Source organism: Miscanthus floridulus, chromosome 10 (assembly GCF_019320115.1).
Source record: "Miscanthus floridulus cultivar M001 chromosome 10, ASM1932011v1, whole genome shotgun sequence".
NCBI lineage: Eukaryota > Viridiplantae > Streptophyta > Magnoliopsida > Poales > Poaceae > Miscanthus > Miscanthus floridulus.
Window position 1 is genome coordinate 27,380,235 of NC_089589.1, and position 17,817 is coordinate 27,398,051.

Below are 17,817 nucleotides of genomic sequence, written 5' to 3' on the forward strand. Positions count from 1 at the left end.
CGGGCGGAGGATTGCAGGAGCCAGGAGGCCAACGGCAGCCGAGCAAGCTGCAGCCTGCAGGCGTGCGTCTGCGCCTAACATCAGTTCGTTTGGTGGCTGTGATGTCGCTCTCTCGCTGCGTCAGGGAAACGGAACGGGTGGGCTGCAGTGCAGGGTCATGAATGGCGGCACCTAACGAAAGCTCATATGCTGTGCTAGGCTGCCAGCTAGCCCAAAGTCATAGACTCGCAGCCCACGAGGACAGGGACCAAAGTGACGATAGATGATTCTTTGAGGTGCTCGTCTTCTTTCTTGCGTCCAGCGCCGCCATGGCTACCAAGCAGCGAACTTGCGCCACCTGCCTGCTCCTAGTCCTATGGCTACTGGTTTGCATCAGGGAGCGATTCTAGGTAGGGATCCGCGGCGGAGTTAAGGTATGGCGAGCGCCCTTCCTTACCGGGTCATCCGCCGCGCCCCTGGTGGCCGGGAGAGGCGCGCAGAATAATGATGAGCAGCAGCTCAATACATGCATGGACGATCCGATCTACCGTCTCGTCGTCGTCTCCGGCCAGGAGGACGACGCGGCCACGCGCGTACGTACGTCGTAGCAGCTCGGCGCCATGGCGCCTCAGAGCAGAGGAAGAGGAAAACGAAGAGGAGGAGGAGCCTATATATGTACGACCTATGCTACGAAGTTGCAGAGTCTGTCTATACGTACAATGGCATGTTGCAAACTAAACCTAGCATGTCTTAGGAGATTGAAAAGAACAACTCATACAGCCGTGTAACCCTGCTCCGTCGCTGTGCAGCTCTGGCGCCGGCGTCAGCCTTGCGCCCGCCCATGCCGAGACGACTGATTTTTTTATTATTTAGTTCTTTTTTCGAAAGTTTTTCACAAAAATGCCTCTGGAGGTATAATTTCAAAATCTTGACCTTTAGCTCGGCGCCGTCATTGGTGGCGCCAAGCTTGGCGCCACTAACAACGGCGCCAAGCTGGCTGCTTTAACCCGCGCCCAACATTCCTGTCCGAGCCTTATTCCCCTTCTTTCTTCTATAAGTGCATCGTAGAGATAGATTCCGTAGTAGTACGGGCTGATTTTTTTTCAATCCTAACTACAAACTATCATGACTTGGACACCCTAAAATTTTACCATGAGATGATAATGTCAAATTTGGTTGCATTTTTACTATGAGATGGATATGTAATTTGAATTTTTACCATGGCAATGCCATATTGAATTTTTACCACGGCGAACTTGTTTTGTTGTCATATCCTCAGAGAGTACTCAAACTCGTAGTAAGGTATTAAATTGAGTTGCTATACAAATTTGAAAGATAAAATATCGCAAACATGTCAATTCACTGCTACAAAATAGCACTGTATTCAAACTTGTGGTCACTATTTGGCCATGTTAAAAACTGATTTAGGTTTAGGTCCAAAAACAAAGTTTGTTGTACTCAACTCAAACTACAACTTCTATTAAAGGTCAAACTTTATATCTAGAAAAGAAACTATAGTTTTACTGTGGTCAAAACTGCATCATGAAAAAGGGTGTTAACTATTGATCCAACACTTAGAAACATTTTTAGGCTCGTTCATCAACATGAACCCTAGATCATTTTTTATCCTAAGTATTTCTATGTTGTTTTAAGTGCTCAAATATCAAGTCAGTGTAAAACTCTAGAGTTAGCCATATTTCTCAATATCCAAGTCATGGTAAAAATTTAAATTTGACAATGTCCAAGTCATGGTAAAAGACTTGCCAAAATTTTATATATCCATCTCACGGTAAAACTTAGCCATAGCTCGGCGCCATGACCTATGGCGCCGAGACGTTACCTCGGCTTGCCGCAATCCCGCAACAGGCTAGGCAGCGGGCATGCACTACCTCCGGTAGCATCGTCTCTGCCGCTCTGAATGCTCTCCCGGCACCCGCAGACGAACATGCCATGTCTCCATCACTAGTGGAATGAAACCGATCGAGCTGCATGCATGCTTCTCTGATCTCATGAATCGTGATGCGTGGGGCGGGGTTCTGACCGAACCTCGGTGTTGAGTCAGGCTATGCCGAGGTTAGCGTCTCGGCGTCATCTGATCGCACGCCGACCTCTTGGCCCACGAAGCGTTGTTGGGCCGCCTGGGCTTCGCGCCGGATGGTGCCAATAGCTCGGCGTGACTCCCCACAGCGCCGAATTTAGGCCTGTGGCGTTGGCTGACACGACGCCGACGTAGTGGGCCCCATGCGCCACCGTGTCGCCGTCGACCGGGGTCGTCCGTGACGTGGCAAGACCTCGGCGTCGTGTCAGTCGACGTCGACCCTCATACCTTGGCGTCATGTCCTAAGACACCTAAAAATGGACTATTTTCAGCAAACGTTTTGGCATAGGTCTTTTTGTAAAAAATATTTTCAAAAGGGACCAAAATACAAAAATTTCATGACAGATTGAAGTTCAACCAAGGTTCGCAATGGAAGAAATTCCAAATTTTACAGTCATAGTGGAGTGGATCCCTCAAATGGCCAAAGGCTATATCAATTTTTTCTGATCATATAATTACAATGTAACTTCCCTTGACCATTTTTCTTTCTCCAGCTCTCCGGTGCTTGACACTAAAATTAGTGGCTAAAATGAGTACCAGTGGATCTAAACAGACTTGCTAGTGAACATATTAATTATTAATTGGAGGACTGTTAACTATTAGTCCTATTAGCAGGTTTATACTTGATAATAGTTTATATGCACCTTCAAATCATTATTCAACCACCTATTTGTTGGTTCCGAGATCTTCCACACGGGTGAGCCGACCGCTCACCGGCGTTCTCGCACACACACTACGACCGGAGGTAGAAGAAGAAGGGAGAACAGAGCGCACACACACAGCACATGCACCAGCATTGGCTGGAGCTTTGCAGAGGAGGTGGCAAACTTGAACTCTCTTCACTGAGTTGCAGTGGGAAGCTATATATACAACTCTACCCATCTAATCCTAGTACACAGACATGCCAGGGTGCTACAGTGACTAGATGTGACAGCAGGGCTGACTTTGGCGCCTGCCCCTGCTATGGCTACGGTGCGGCAGGGGAGCCTTTCGGCGCCTGCCCCTGCCGCGGCTACAGTGCAGCAGCAGGGGAGCCCTTCGGCGCCTGCCCCTGCCGCGGCTACAGTGCAGCAGCAGGGGAGCCCTTCGGCGCCTGCCCCTGCCGCTTGTACAGAGGGAGAACAACAGATTACTTTACAATTCTTCCTCTAATCCTGCTGCTAACCCTAGAACCTCCACCAAATTGATCATCATCTTCAGCTCCGTGAACCGAAGATGGCCGAGCGGCTTGGTGACGATGTCCGTGAGTTGCCGACTAGTTTCAACGAACTCGATGATGATCTGCCCTCCATCGACACAGTCTCTGAGGAAGTGGAACTTGACGTCGATGTGCTTGCTCCGGTCATGGAGAACTGGATTCTTTGCGAGGGCGAGGGCGGGCTGGTTGTCCACCATCAGTGCTGGTGGGTGAGCTTTCTCACCGGTCAGCTCGCCCCATAGCCGGCGCAGCCACACAGCTTGGCACACCGTTGTGGCCGCCGCCACGTACTCTGCCTCGCACGTGGACAGCGCCGCCACCTTCTGTTTTAGCGACAGCCATGAGATTATAGTCGACCCGAGGAAGACGAGCATGCTAGAGGTGCTCCGCCGTCCGTCGATGTCCCCCGCCATGTTTGCATCGCTGAACACAGTGAGCTACAGCCCACTTCTGCCGGTCTTGGGGAAGACGATCACCTGATCCACCGTCCCCTTGACGTAGCGCAGCAGCCGCTTCACCGTAGCCCAGTGATCCTCTTAGGGATCCTCCATGAAGCGGTTGACGTAGCCCACGACGAATGGAATGTCCGGCCTCGTGTGGACTAGGTAGCGTAGACCACCGACGATGCTCCGATAGAGTGTTGCATCTACCTTCGCCATGGTACTGGCCTTCGTTAGCTTCAGCCGCTCCTCCATTGGCGTCACGCACGGCTTGTACTCAGCCATGCCGCTCCGCTCCAACAGCTCTAAGGCATACGCGTTCTAACTGTGCGTGAGCGCCTCCTTCCCTTGTCTCACCTCGATGCCGAGGGTAGTAGGAGAGTGCACTGAGATCGCTCATTCGAAAACGAGCTGCCATCTCATGCTTGAAGCTGTCGATGTCCTCCGCACGCGCTCCGGTGACGATCAAGTCGCCCACATACACGCTGATGATGAGCTCCTCCTTCCCCGTTGCCATGTGTAGAGCTTGTGCTCGGTTGTGCATCGCGTGAAGCCAAGCTTGCCCAGCGTGGTGTCAAGCTTGGAGTTCCACGCTCACGGGGCCTGCCGTAGCCCATAGAGCGACTTGCACAGTCAGAGCACCCTGTGCTCCGCTCCCTTGACAGCGAAACCCGAAGGTTACCTGACGAAGACCGTCTCCGCCAGCTTGCCGTTGAGGAAGGCCGATTTTATGTCTAGGTGATGGACGTGCCAAGTACTTCACTGCTACCAAAGCCAGCAGCAGTCGGATAGACTCCATGCGCGCTACCGGCGTAAAGACTTCCTCGAAGTCGATGCCCTCGCGCTGGACAAAGCCTCGGGCGACAACGCGCACCTTGTGCTTGACAATGGCACCGCGCTTGTCCTGCTTGACCTTGTACACCCACTTCAGGCCGATCGAACGGCATCCTAGAGGTGGATCGACGAGCTCCTAAGTCTCATTTTCCTCGATCGCCTTCATCTCCTCCAGCATCGCCCATCGCTAATTTGCATCACGCTCGGCCAGCGCGAACGTGGGTGGTTCCTCTGCACTGACGAGAAGCAGCTCCGGGTCATTGAGTAGCCGACTCGCCAGGCCTAAGGACCCCGTGCCACTGACGATGTCGTCCAGCCTATGGAACCACACCTACTCACCATCGTGGTAGGCATCCATGAACTCGGTGATGTCGCTTGGAGGTGAGGCGAACTCGATAGACATCGATGGAGTCCCCTATTCCGTCGGAGTGGTCAGCACAGCACCTAGACTGCTCGGCACCCCGGCTGCAGTGTTTGGCACTACTCCTGGACCGCTCGTCACCACTCCTAGAGTGGTTGGCACCACTACAGGAGTACTCGGCACCAGTCTTGGAGTGGTCGGCACCACTGCAAGATCCCTCAGCTCTGCTATGGGAGCGTTCGGCACCCGTCCTGGAGTGGTCGGCAACACTGCAAGACCTCTCGGCTCTGCTACAAGAGCGTTCGGCACCCGTCCTAGAGTGGTCGGCACCACTACAAGACCACTGGGCAGCACTCCTGGAGTGCTCGGCACCCCTCCCGGAGTGCTCAGCACCACCCTAGGAGTGCTCGGCTCTGTTGCTGGAGTGGTCGGCACCTCTGCTCCAGCGTCTCCACCACTGTGGATGACCAAGTGCTCGACGACAAAGGTGCTGGTGAAGCCGCCAGCTTCCCCCATGCCTGGACTGTCCCAGTCCCAGGCTGCCTTCTCGTCGAACACGACGTCGCGTGAGACAACCACCTTGCCTCCACGTGGATCGTAGAGCCGGTATGCCTTGGTGCCATCCTCGTAGCCTAGGAGCACCATCGGCGTGCTCCTATCTTCTAGATTGCCGAGGTGAGGCTTGGTGTTCTTCACATGGCCGATGTAGCCAAATGTCCTGAGGAAGGACACATTCGGCTTGCGTCCATACCAAGCCTCGAACGACATCTTGCCCTTTAGGGCTTTGGTGGGCGCGCGGTTGACGATGAACACCGTCGTGGTCACCGCCTCTCCCTAGAACTTTGTTGGCATGCTTTTGGCCTTCATCATGGATCGAGCCATGCCGACCACCATCTGGTTCCACTGCTCCACCACGCCATTCTATTATGGCGAGTATGGCGTGGTGTGGTGTCGCACCACACCCTGATCCGCGTAGTACGCAGTGAACTCCACTGAAGTGAATTCACCGCCGCGATCAGTCTGCAGCACGCACAGCTTCTTGCCACTCTCCGCCTCCGCGCGTGCCTTGAACTTCTTGACCGCTTCCGCTGCCTTGGTCTTGCTGGTTAGAAGCTGTAGCCACATGAACCGGCTGTAGTCATCCACCAGCAAGATGAAGTACTTGCGCCCGCCATGCGTCACCGACATGATCGGTCCGTAGAGGTCACCATGGACCAGCTCGAGGGTCTCTGCCGTGCGGTACTTCACCGTCTTCGGGAATGGCAGCCTTCTTTGCTTTCCGATTAGGCAGCTGTCACACAGCTCGTCTGCGTGCTCGATATGAGGCAGCCTAGTCACCATCTTCTCCAGCCGACCAAGAGCGTCGAAGCTGATATGGCCATACCGGGCATGCCACAGGCACGGTTCCTCCATGTGCCGTGTAGCCAAGCAGATGGGCTGCTCCACCTTCAAGTCGAGCAGGTACAGTTGGTTTTAGGGCCTCTTCACCTTGGCAAGAAGCCGCTGCTCTCGATCCCTGATTCTGAGGACACCGTCCTTGATCAGTACCTCGTTGCCGCGCTCATCCAGCTGGCCAATGCTGATGATGCTTGAATGTAGTTGCGTGATGTAATATACATCTGTCAGCGCGCGGTGTTCATCGTTTTGGCACCTAAAGATGATGGTGCCGCGCCCTCGGATCACCACCCTTGAGCTGTCACCGAACATCAGCATGCCAGTCACGTTGCTGTCGAGCTCAGAGAAGGCTTCCTTTGAGCCCATCATGTGGTTGCTGGCGCCGAAGTCCAGGTACCACCACTGCTCCTGCTTGCCACCCACACGTTCGAGGTGGACTTGGGCGCACGGTTCGTCGAGGTTGACAACCTTCAGAGCCTTGCCGTGTCCTTCCACCGCCATCACCTCTCCCTTCTCCTTGGCCTCAACATTGTGTAGTGCATAGAACATTGCCATAAGGAAAGTGGCCTCATCATCCTCATCAGCCTGCGCTAAATAAGCCTCAGCCTTCTTCTCCTGCTTGCAATTTGGGAACTCCTTTGCCCAATGGCCCGTCTTCCCGAAACGCCGGCAGACATTGGGGTCGACCTTCTTCTTCTTCTCCGAAGAAGCCTTGCCGCGGCGCTTGTCATCGCCACCGCGGCTGGAGAAGGCTTCCTCGGACTTCTTCTCCTTCATCCGGGCTGCCCACTCGTCCTCTGTCAGCAGCAGCTTGCCGCTATCCGTCGTTGCTATGGCCTGCTCCATGCGCTCGTCCACCGCCCGCATATGGCCTGTCACATCCTCAATGGTGAGGGTGGACAAGTCCAGCATCATCTCTATGGAGAGAGCGATCAGGATGTACTTCATCGGCACGGAGTGGAGGTACTTGGAGACTGACTCTTCTTCGTCGATGGTGACGTCGTGGCTCCTCAGCTTGCTGATGAGCGACTACAGGCGGAGGGAGAAGTCCTCCACCGACTCACCATCCTTGAACTTGATGTTGGTGTACTCCTGCTTCAGCAGCTGGGCCGTCGCCTTCTTTGCGCGGTCGGAGCCGACGTGCATCGCTGCAATGGCCTCCCATGCCTCCTTAGCAGAGTTCTTCGCCCCCAACGGCTCCCTGTACTCCACTGGCACAGCAGCGAGGATAGCCTCCAACGCTGACATATCGTCTTCTTCGTTGTCGGTGCCCTTATCAATTGCATTCCAGAGCCGTCGGGCTCTGAGCTTGACCTTCATGATCACCGCCCACTCGCCATAGTTGGTGCGAGTCAGCGTCGGCGAACTAGTGCCGCTGACCTCCCGCACCGTGCGCACGACGACCTCCTGTCGTGGCTGGGCAGCCATAGCAGCGCCACTGCTGTCGCCCATCTCTAAACCGTCTGTCATCGCCAGCGGTTAGTCCAACGACTATGCTTGTACGGCTTTGATACCACTTGTTGGTGCCGAGATCTCCCGCACGGGTGAGCCAACCACTCACTGACGTTCTCGCACACACACTACGGCCGGATGTAGAAGAGGGAGGGAGAACAGAGCGCACACACACAACACAAGCACCAGCGTTGCCAGAGCTCTAAAGAAGAGATGGTAAAACTGAACTCTCTTCACTGAGTTATAGTGAGAAACTATATATACAACTCTATCCATCTAATCCTAGTACACAGACATGCCAGGCTGCCATGCTACTACAGTGACTAGATGTGACAGCAGGGCTGACTTTGGCGTCTGCCCCTACTATGGCTACAGTGCGGCAGGGGAGTCTTTCAGCGCCTGCCCCTGCTAGTGCAGCAGCAGGGGAGTCCTTTCGGCGCCTGCCCCTGCCGCGTGTACAGAGAGAGAGCAGCAGATTACTTTACACTATTAGCAGCTATTAGCAGGTGGATTCAAACGTCACGTACTAAAACATAGTTAGCTAAAAATAGTAGTCTTGAGCTTTAGCTAGCTAATTTTTAGTGCTAAATAGATCTAAGCATGTCATGTTGGTGACAAGGCGTTGGGCGACTGCGAACTTCATAGAACAGTGGCACACGACGTGGAGCATCGCCTATCACGCTAGCGTAGGGACGGACATATGAAATGGACTGGGCGGACTGGTGGCATTGAAAAGGCCAGCGGTAAGGTGTGCATTGGCATCACGAGCGAAGAAACGATGATTTGAACATGATCTTGCACCTGCTAATTAAATAGTAGCTCTCTCATTTCATTTGTGATAGAAACTCAAACTGACCCACATTAACGCAGTTTGTTTGGATTAGCTAGGACCTAGCTATTAGCCGATGGCTTCTAGCACGACTGTTTCCAAACTGTCGGCAAAACTTTTCGCGGGAGGTTATATGTTGGCAAAGGTGCCCTTTGCCCACTATAGAAAGTGTTAGCAAAGGTATGTTGTGTTACAGTGTGAGTTGACTTCTATGAAATGAATTCTTACAGTCTAACACCTACAACTGCCATACACAACACAGGTTTCAGTCCAAGAAGTAACACTGTTGTAGTGATATAAAACTGGATCATCCAGACATAACTGACATATACAGAAGAAGATTATGAAGACATCTCATTGTTTACGGTAATATCTGCGGAAACATGACTAAGAAAAGGGCCAGAACCTGTCATCAAACAAGATAATTGCAGACTCATCAATACCACGTATATATGAAGCATGTATGCTTCATAAGTTCATAGAAAAGTTATACGTTCGGACGTGCCACAGTGGCTGTATAACAAAAATTAATTAATCGCATTGTTGATTCCAAAGCTTCTACACATCAAACCACAACCAGCACACAGGACGTACTGGTCCTGAATTATATGCAAAAGCTGATGAGAGGGACACCTGGCAATGAGTGGAGCTGCGGGATCCGGCTGTCGCAGAGGGAGAGAGGTGCAGGGCATGTTGCTAATGATAGCTGTGTGGAATGGTAGCTGTTTTTGGCTAATACATGGAAAACATTGTCACCATGCTGTTTTCATAATGTGAAATGCTAGCTGTTTTTGGCTGACCCGGGGCTATGAGGATGCTGTGTAGATATTTCTAGTGAAATTTTTATTGAAGTCAAATCTGTAGCAGTTGCCTGCGCTATGGAAAGAAAAAAATTAGACAAAGATGTTTCAATTATATATAATATGATATATTGATGATTTAAAAAAATTATAAGCATGTTCATCTTATTTAAGCTTAATCCATTTTTTATCAATTAGCAACATAATGGTGTACAAAATAGTGTTCACAATTCATCTAGGCCACATGCGTAGCATTAAATAGTGTGTAGTAAAACAGACAGCCCATTGTACGACCTGTCTTTTTAGCTGTCTTTATGTTGGATTCGAGGTCCATGGAGACGACCCCTGTGTGTGGGTTGAACGTGCCCTTAATAGCAAAAATGTAAAAGACCCATATTTATGGGTCAAATAGCTTAGTTTATTTCTTCCCCTAGATTGGATGAGTTATGTAGCACATCGTAATTCATTTGGGTTGACTCAATGACCAAAAATATATGCGCTTCGATCTCTATAGACAAGGTCTATTGTGTGATCTTGGTAAGAAACTATAACACTTGTATATACTTGTGGTGCAGGAAGATGTGGACACAAACCAAATGCACCTAGCCAATTAAATAATGGCAAACATATTAATACAAATATTCATAGACTTGGTGAAAGGAATCTTGTACAGGGGTTAAATCTAAATACAAAACGGCATGACTAGCACCTGGACGTCCGGATGGACGCCCGTGGCTGCTCTGTTTCCCGCGCGTAGCGAGCGGACGACATGAACCTCAGCTTGTTGCGGGCCACCGCGCGGGCATCGTTCTGTCATCAGTCGACCCGCGGCCACCACCTCAGCGGGTGTTCATGCGCTCATCGGGTAGGGTTTCCCTGCCGAGCATGAACTGTCGTGGTGAGATGTTGGGAAGGGAAGGGAAGGGAGGGGAGGGAGAGGAGAGGAGAGGGAGAGGTGCGCTGCGCGAGGTAGGAGACGTAGCTCTGTGGTAGGCTGCTGTCCTCTAGCCACCGGCGGCACTGCAACATGTGCAACACCTGATCTACTTCTAAAACATCCAGATGAAACATTTGCAACATACATCTGAAGACAGATGAAACACTTGAACCACGCATCTGAAACACTTGCAAAAACACCTGAAAAACACTTGAAAAGCCATTGCAAAATATATGCAACATCCAGATAAAACACTTGCAACATATGTGTAAAACATATCCAACATCTAAATAGACACATTTGCAACATACGTCTGAAAAACAGATGAAACATTTGGAACAAACGGTTGCAAAATATGTGTATAGCCTTTGCAACATTTGCAACATTCCGATCTACTTTTGCAACAACCATATGAAATACTTGAAACATACCTCTGAAACATCAGAAACACTTAAAACATATGCTTGCAACATGCGTTGGTCAGGGGGACGTCAACGGCCCAGCATACACCTAGGCGCAGGCACAAGCCTCCCCTTCCTGCCGATGGGCGAGGTGGATGGGGGCGTAGGCGCAGGCCTCCCAAGGCCTCCCCAGGCGTAGGCGCATGCCTCCGCTACCACCCCTTTTGCAGTGGGTGAGGTGGATGGGCGCGGAGCAACGCGGGACGGGCGCGTGGGTCGGTGTCGTCGCGCTAGAGATACGGCCGCGAAGGGCGGGAGCTCTGCCTGCGGCGAGCGGCCCCGTGCTAGAGAAGGCGAGTGGCACTGTCTTTTTTTGTGGAGAAATGGACCAAAGAGCGAGGCGGAGTGTGAGCACGCGACGTTAGTCCTATCATTATCTAATACAAAATGCTAGTTGAACTATTGCACTATAAATAACTTGTATAAACTATAAACATGCCCTAAACCATTTATATTTGTAAATCATATTCTTTCTTGCTATCAGTTTCCAACTATCCAAGTGACCTACCTATATATATCTACTCATGAAGCTCCAAATACGTGTCATCTTAAGGGCGTGACAGCAATGGGCACACATCATAGGTAGATATATAAGGGTGCCTAGGAGCAAGAAACCGTGAAAATGTGGTTTTGCAATGATTTTGATTCTTCCATCCAAATGATAAGGTGACTTTGATTCATGGTCCAAAACGTTTTCTAAGAGAATCTGGATCCGAAATGTTTCTAGAAGAATTTGAAGCCCTACCAAACAGGCCCTAAGTATATAGAACATGAGTGGCACTTGTGGAGCGACAGTACGTGGTTGTACATTGTGAGTTTAGAGCCTAGTTGCAGAGTAGCGCATCAGTCTAGAGTTATGATGAGGCAGTGCAAGTTGAGGTCCCAATCTAACTGGTCACTCAATGAGGGTCGCACCGCCTCAGTGATGGTGGATTGGTTTAGAGCTGTGATGGGGCGGTGCAAATTGAGGTCCCAATCTAAACCGGTCACTGAGGCACTGAACCCAATCTTTACGAAGTTCACCTACGTCAATTGTTAATGCTCAGAAATTGCTATATTTTGCCCAGTATATAGTTCAAACAAACTCACAATTTCTTCCTTCACTATAAAAGTTCAAACTTATCAAACTATAATCATCTGTTTCGTCTCTGTGCCTCTTGATCAAATTGTGGCAAAAATTCAGCTAAATACTAGCTAAACATGAATATTTTGACGGGTTAAATGAAGTCTGGTCCGAAATTTCTGACTCTTTGAATCGTGTAACCCTGTTCGAAGCATCAAATGCGTATTCCCCATTTCCCTCCTCCCTCCAACCTTTCCCTGAACCAACCCTCCACCCAACACAATGCAATGCAACCTTCCGTGTACCATCACAATGCAACGCAACACACTCTGTACACAAGCTAGCTACAAACCTACACCTACACCTAGCTTATCAACATCGCAAGGATGCATGAAAAGGCTTAAAGATCGCATGCATGGATGCATGCTCAGCAGCCATGCCCAAGCCAAGATCCTTGCTTCTCCACCTCCTCCTAATCGCCAGCTGCATTGCCAATGCCGCCGGCGCCGATGATGCCCCGTCGCAGGAGCCCACCACACCGTCCTCGTCGTTCCAGGGAGAATGGCAGCTCCTCCATGCGAGCATCGGCGTCTCGGCGATGCACATGCAGCTGCTGCCGGGGGACTTCGTCCTGATGTTCGACCGCACCGACACGGGGCCCTCCAACATCTCGCTGGCCGCGCTGGCGCCGTGCGCGGCCAACGCCGACGGCGCCGACCGCACGGCTCACTCGGTGCTCCTGGACCTCCGCTCCAACGTGCTGCACCCGTACCCGCTGGCCACCAACCCGTGGTGCTCCTCGGGGGCGCTGCTCCCCAACGGCACGCTCCTCCAGACCGGCGGCTTCTCCAACGGCGACCTTGTCGCGCGGCTCTTCTCCCCGGCCACGCGCTGGGTCGAGCTCCCGTCGTTCCTCGCCGCGCGGCGGTGGTACGCCACCGACATGAGTTTCCTAGTTTGGCCGTACGATTTCTTAGAACAAATGGACGAAAACATAAAAAGTGTTACCTTCTGAATCAAAGGCCTGAACAGAAACGGTGCTCCACGTTCACATGTGAGGCATCACGCATCAAAAGGTAGAGATGCACGCCTTCCGGTTCCTCCCAGCTGGCAAAACTGGCTCTAATTACCTTCTTAGTTTAATTTGTGCAACGGCCCTATCAACCTGAAGGGAATCGGATCCTTCAGATGGCAATAGGGCATCTCTAGTTAGTTGTACTCCTACAGCATTTTGCTCTGCATTGCACGGGCATTGGAGTCTCTCGACTACTCTGAGACGAGATGAAAGTGATAAGCTGACGTGCCGATGGTGACAGGAGTGAGAACATCGCATGGCCCAGGCTGCTACGGATCGGAGTACTGCTTGACGGTGTGCATGTCAAGCCTCGCCTCCTTGTCCTCGGTGGCTCGACCAGAATCCGGCTTCGGCTTCGGTTTCGGTTTCGGGGTCACCTTCGGAGTCGTCGCCTCGTCGGACGCCAAAGTTTTCCAAACGATCTATATATTTGTTCCAAACGACCGCCTACCAGCAACGACCCAACGAACTAGTAGTAAACATGCTGATGCTAATCAAACAGCCATGCTTCACGCGCTTACAAAAAAGTATCTAAAAGCTAATCTCCGACCATACTTTTGGTTATATAAGGAAGTGAATGTACTGAAAAGTTAAAGCCAGCATGGGCGGCATCATTCTCTTTCACACCGGCCTAGGCACCTAGCCATGGACGCGCATGATCAAACTACCAGAATTATGAAGGAAAAGGGTAATCGACTAATCCCATCTGCATGTGGCGCTTTCTCTACAAAAGTAAAAGTTGCGTGCCTTCTTTCTCCCTCCAACAACCCCATCGGCATTGCATTCTGAGCGAGAGTCTCCCGTGTGTGTGTGTGGGTCTCTCATCTGTTTTTTTAAGACAATGGAAAGAAGAGTTTTGAGGAGTAACAGCCAATTTATTTATTATTATTATGACCTCAAACGTCTCTTGGTAAAAAAAATATTTATCAAAAACCAACTCAAAACCTAATTCTACTATTAAGTAATTAAAGGCACCACGTTAATTCTCACTTGACGTGCTAGTCAAAAAATAGATCCTAGAAACTCTCACAATAATAAAAAACATCTAACCATTAATTTGATAAACTTTAATCGTCATCGTTGATAATAGCCATTGGAAATGTTATCATTTATAAAAAATACCTACCTTTGCTATTATGAAAAATACATAAAGTAACCTTTGAATCTTGCACCTAAATTATCCACATATACCATTATGAATGATAATTCAAAATAACCCCCTAAACTTGTATATAAATTACCCACCTCTGTTATTTTGAAAAATAATTCAACCTAAACCCTAAATTTGCATCTAAATAAACCGCATTTGTCATTGTTAAAGATAATTCAAAATAACCCCCTAACATTACATCTGAATTATCCACCTTTGTCATTATCAAGACAATTCGAAAGAATTCTCTAACATTGTATCTAAATTACCTACACCTGCCATTATGAAAGATAATTTAAAATACTCCCTGCTAATTTTATAAATTAACCACCTCTATCAATATGAAGGATAATGCAAAGTAACCTCTAAGTTTGCATTCAACATACCCATATACGCTATTATGAAATAGCATATAATGTAACACCTCTATATTTTTTCTACCACGGCTATTATAAAGAAACAAATAAAAATTCTCAAATCTACATTAAATACTAATATATGCTATTACAAAAAAAAAATTTAACATTCAACAACCATGAAGTTAAAATTAAGCATAATATTATCTTTCACATGTATACATAGGATAAATATTTATTTTAATAGATTATGAAACATGGAAAAATGTTCACCTACCAAATCAATAGCAATATCACCAATTATTAATTTTAATTTATATTAACACTCCATGATAATCGATTTCATAATTTGGTATTCCGAATAAGTTGATACATTTCGAATAAAAAGTTATGTAATATCAATATTAGTAACTTATTTTTTACCATTCTACGTTATATAAAACAATACTACTACAAATATAATCCTGTGTTATAATAAATTCAACGTATTGAGCGTTGGCGTGCAAGCTGTGTTTCAACTTAATCAACATGTGGAAAGCAATACTATTAGGACCTAAACTCTTTTTTAGTAACATGAACAAATAAAAGAAGGCGTTCATACGAATGGTTAAAGAGAAAACTAGGATCCAGACATAACAATTAACAGAGGTGGCAAGCCCGTTTCTGAAAAGAAGTGTGGTCAAAACAATAATTCATAATTTTTTTTATATGAATTTGCATGAAGATAAATTTATATCAAAATTATTGACCATAATACCATCTGTAAGACTATAACTTATTTGAAGTATTTGAAGATGTTCAGACTCTGCCTGCCACTACCAGCTAAGCTCAGTTAACTGGGCGACCATGGCCAACTATAAAGTTGCCTTCGTTCCTCATCTCAAGCTGCCGAGAGAAGCAACCGCAGTTCTAGTCGTCGCTAACCACCTCACATCTCCTCTGTTCTTCGCTTAAGTCCATTTCAGCTTGTCCGCCCCCTCCGGCGCCGGCTAGCAGCAACCCTGGCCATCAGCCCATTCACCACCACCTCCGCCAGCGTCCGTCAAGCAGAGCAGTTGCCACAAACCACGCCGGGATTCGTTCCTGTTCCAGGCTTCCAGGCATCGCTCAACAGGTTCGTTTCCTTGACGTTGAATTTCTCTGCAATTTTTTTTTTATGCGTAGCTAGCTCTGCGTCCGAGATCTACTACAAACTTGTGTACTCGTTTATATATACTATTATATATATACACCAACCACAAATCTAACAATTCGGCATCTCTATGGTGATCGATGACTGTAAACCCCAGCGCGGCCAGGCCAGTCCTCTTGCGTTACTCTACAACAGACCAAGGAACTGAAGCACACATATTATCCTCTCTCTACCGGCTGCAAACCACGCCTAGGCAGCAGGTGCCGTTCCACGCCTAGTCGCGGATCCGGCCAATCTCCAACCTTTGCAACTGCTAGGCAGCAGGTGCCGTTCCACAAACCACGCCTGCACTTGGTCCAACGTACTTCCAGTTCCAGCCATCGCTCAACAGGTCCGTTTCCTCGACGCCATATTTCTCTGCATTCAATTTTTCATGCGTAGCTAGCTCTGCGTCCAAGATCTACTTTCAAACTTATGTACTCGTTTATATACACTATTATACATCAACCACAAATCTAACAATTTGGCATCTCTGTGACAAATGTACCGCCAGCCTGGCCCGGCCAGTCCGCTTGCTCCACTCCACAACAGATCAAGGAACTGAAGGACACAGCATTCTCTCTCGCCGCTGCAAATCAAGGTGCATATGCCTAGTCTCTCCCAGCTCTTTCTGTTTTTTCTTTCCATCCTCTTTCTTTCTTATTTTTATTGGAGGTGTTATTCGTCTTCCACTCACAAATATACTCACACACGGGTGACGGGTTGAGATTGGTACCTTAATGCAAATCAAGGTGCCAGGTCTGGTACCAAAAGTACCCAGCCTGGCCCTTCAGTTATCGTTAAATGTGATTATTCTAATACCTATATATCTATTTTTTTTTCGAGATCATGCCGTGGCATGTTTCTCATTAAGCAGAAGTAGAGTTTGTTACAAATCTAAGCTGGCCATGGTAATCCACTGATTACAGAGACCAGCGACCGAACACACGTGGTTGTGATTTACACCGTTGCATTTTGCGACAAATAAGCTAAGCACAAAGGCCTAAATATCCTCGGCATCAAACCCGACCATATCCAGGTTCATGGCCACCAGATCGAATCCGTCCCCAAACAGCGCCTCCAATGCCTCCTACTAGTTGGCCGACAAAGGGACCGCAAAGGTCGCCCGAAACTTTTCGACGATCCCATCGTCCACATCGTTGTAGCCGACGGCGATACCGAGCTTCTGCTTCAGAACATTCTGCGCCTGTAGCGTGGAGTTTGCTGCGCGCAGTTTCCTAGCGATGCGTTCGCTACGCCTCATCGTGAACCCCGACTTCGGCGTCTTGGGCCTCCTGAGCTTGGGGCCGGCTCGGATGATGGGGGACTGTAGAGGGATGCAGATCCGCGACTCAATCGCTTCTTCAATCGACCTCGACTGCGCCGGTCGGGGAGGGGTGGAAAGCACGTTCTGCACGCTGCTGTCCTCGTTGTCGAATGTCGGCTGGACGTCGCCAGGAGGGTTGTCGACCAAGTCCGTGGTCGTCACCGCAACATGGCCTGGTTCCGAAGCGGAGCGACGGTTGGGGGGCGGACCTTGGATTGCCGCTTAAACCAGCATTGGAACCAACATTGTGTCTACTGCCGTTGGCAGCTGCCTCGGCCGACTCCATAACATCAAGTCTGCCCCGTCCTCAAGTCCAGCTCTATCGCACGACGAGCTAGAGTGGCCGTCATGCAGATGCTCGCATGCAGAAGGGCTCCCGAGCCAAGCACAGGCCTTAGCCGCCCCCTCAGACACATGGAACTTCGAGGAAAGGTGCGCCAAGAACTCTGCGGGCGTGACAGCTGGCTGATTTCCACTGGCTAGTGCAACGAGAACAAGGGAGAGGTCCGCACCAGACACGGCGAGCTCCACGTTCCTTGGGACGACGAAGACCTGGACCTTGGGATGGCTATCAGTGTCGCCTAGGGGTGGTGATAGTGGCAACCTGCTGTTGTGGAGCTGTTGCGGCGACGATGGCGGTCACTGCTGCACACAACCGTGCGATGACGGTGCTGGCGCCAGGTTTGTCGCGGCGCGACATCCCGGCGACAAGCTGGGCCACCTAGGACCAGCAAAGTCATGCGCCTTTCCCCTGCTGATTCCAGCCTCCGAGGGCGAAGGCTTGCGAGCCGGCAAAGGGCCTTGCTTGCACTCTAGCCAACGACCACGCTCCCACGCACTGGCCCGATGCCCGGTACCCCAGCAGTGGAGGCAACGGGACGGGGAGCGACA

The 17,817-nt window shown here is 49.8% G+C and overlaps 1 protein-coding gene across 1 annotated transcript; it reads right to left on the minus strand.

The window, feature by feature from the left end:
* Window positions 1-6,383: 6,383 nt before the first annotated feature.
* Window positions 6,384-7,253, minus strand: LOC136488292 (uncharacterized). Its single transcript, XM_066485277.1, has one exon. The coding sequence runs from the start codon at window positions 7,251-7,253 to the stop codon at window positions 6,384-6,386; it is 870 nt and encodes a 289-aa protein (XP_066341374.1).
* Between the last annotated feature and the right edge of the window lie 10,564 nt (window positions 7,254-17,817).

Coding starts and splice junctions, on each gene's coding strand:
- LOC136488292 (XM_066485277.1), bottom strand. CDS start 7,253: ATGAAGTACATCCTGATCGCTCTCTCCATAGAGATGATGCTGGACTTG.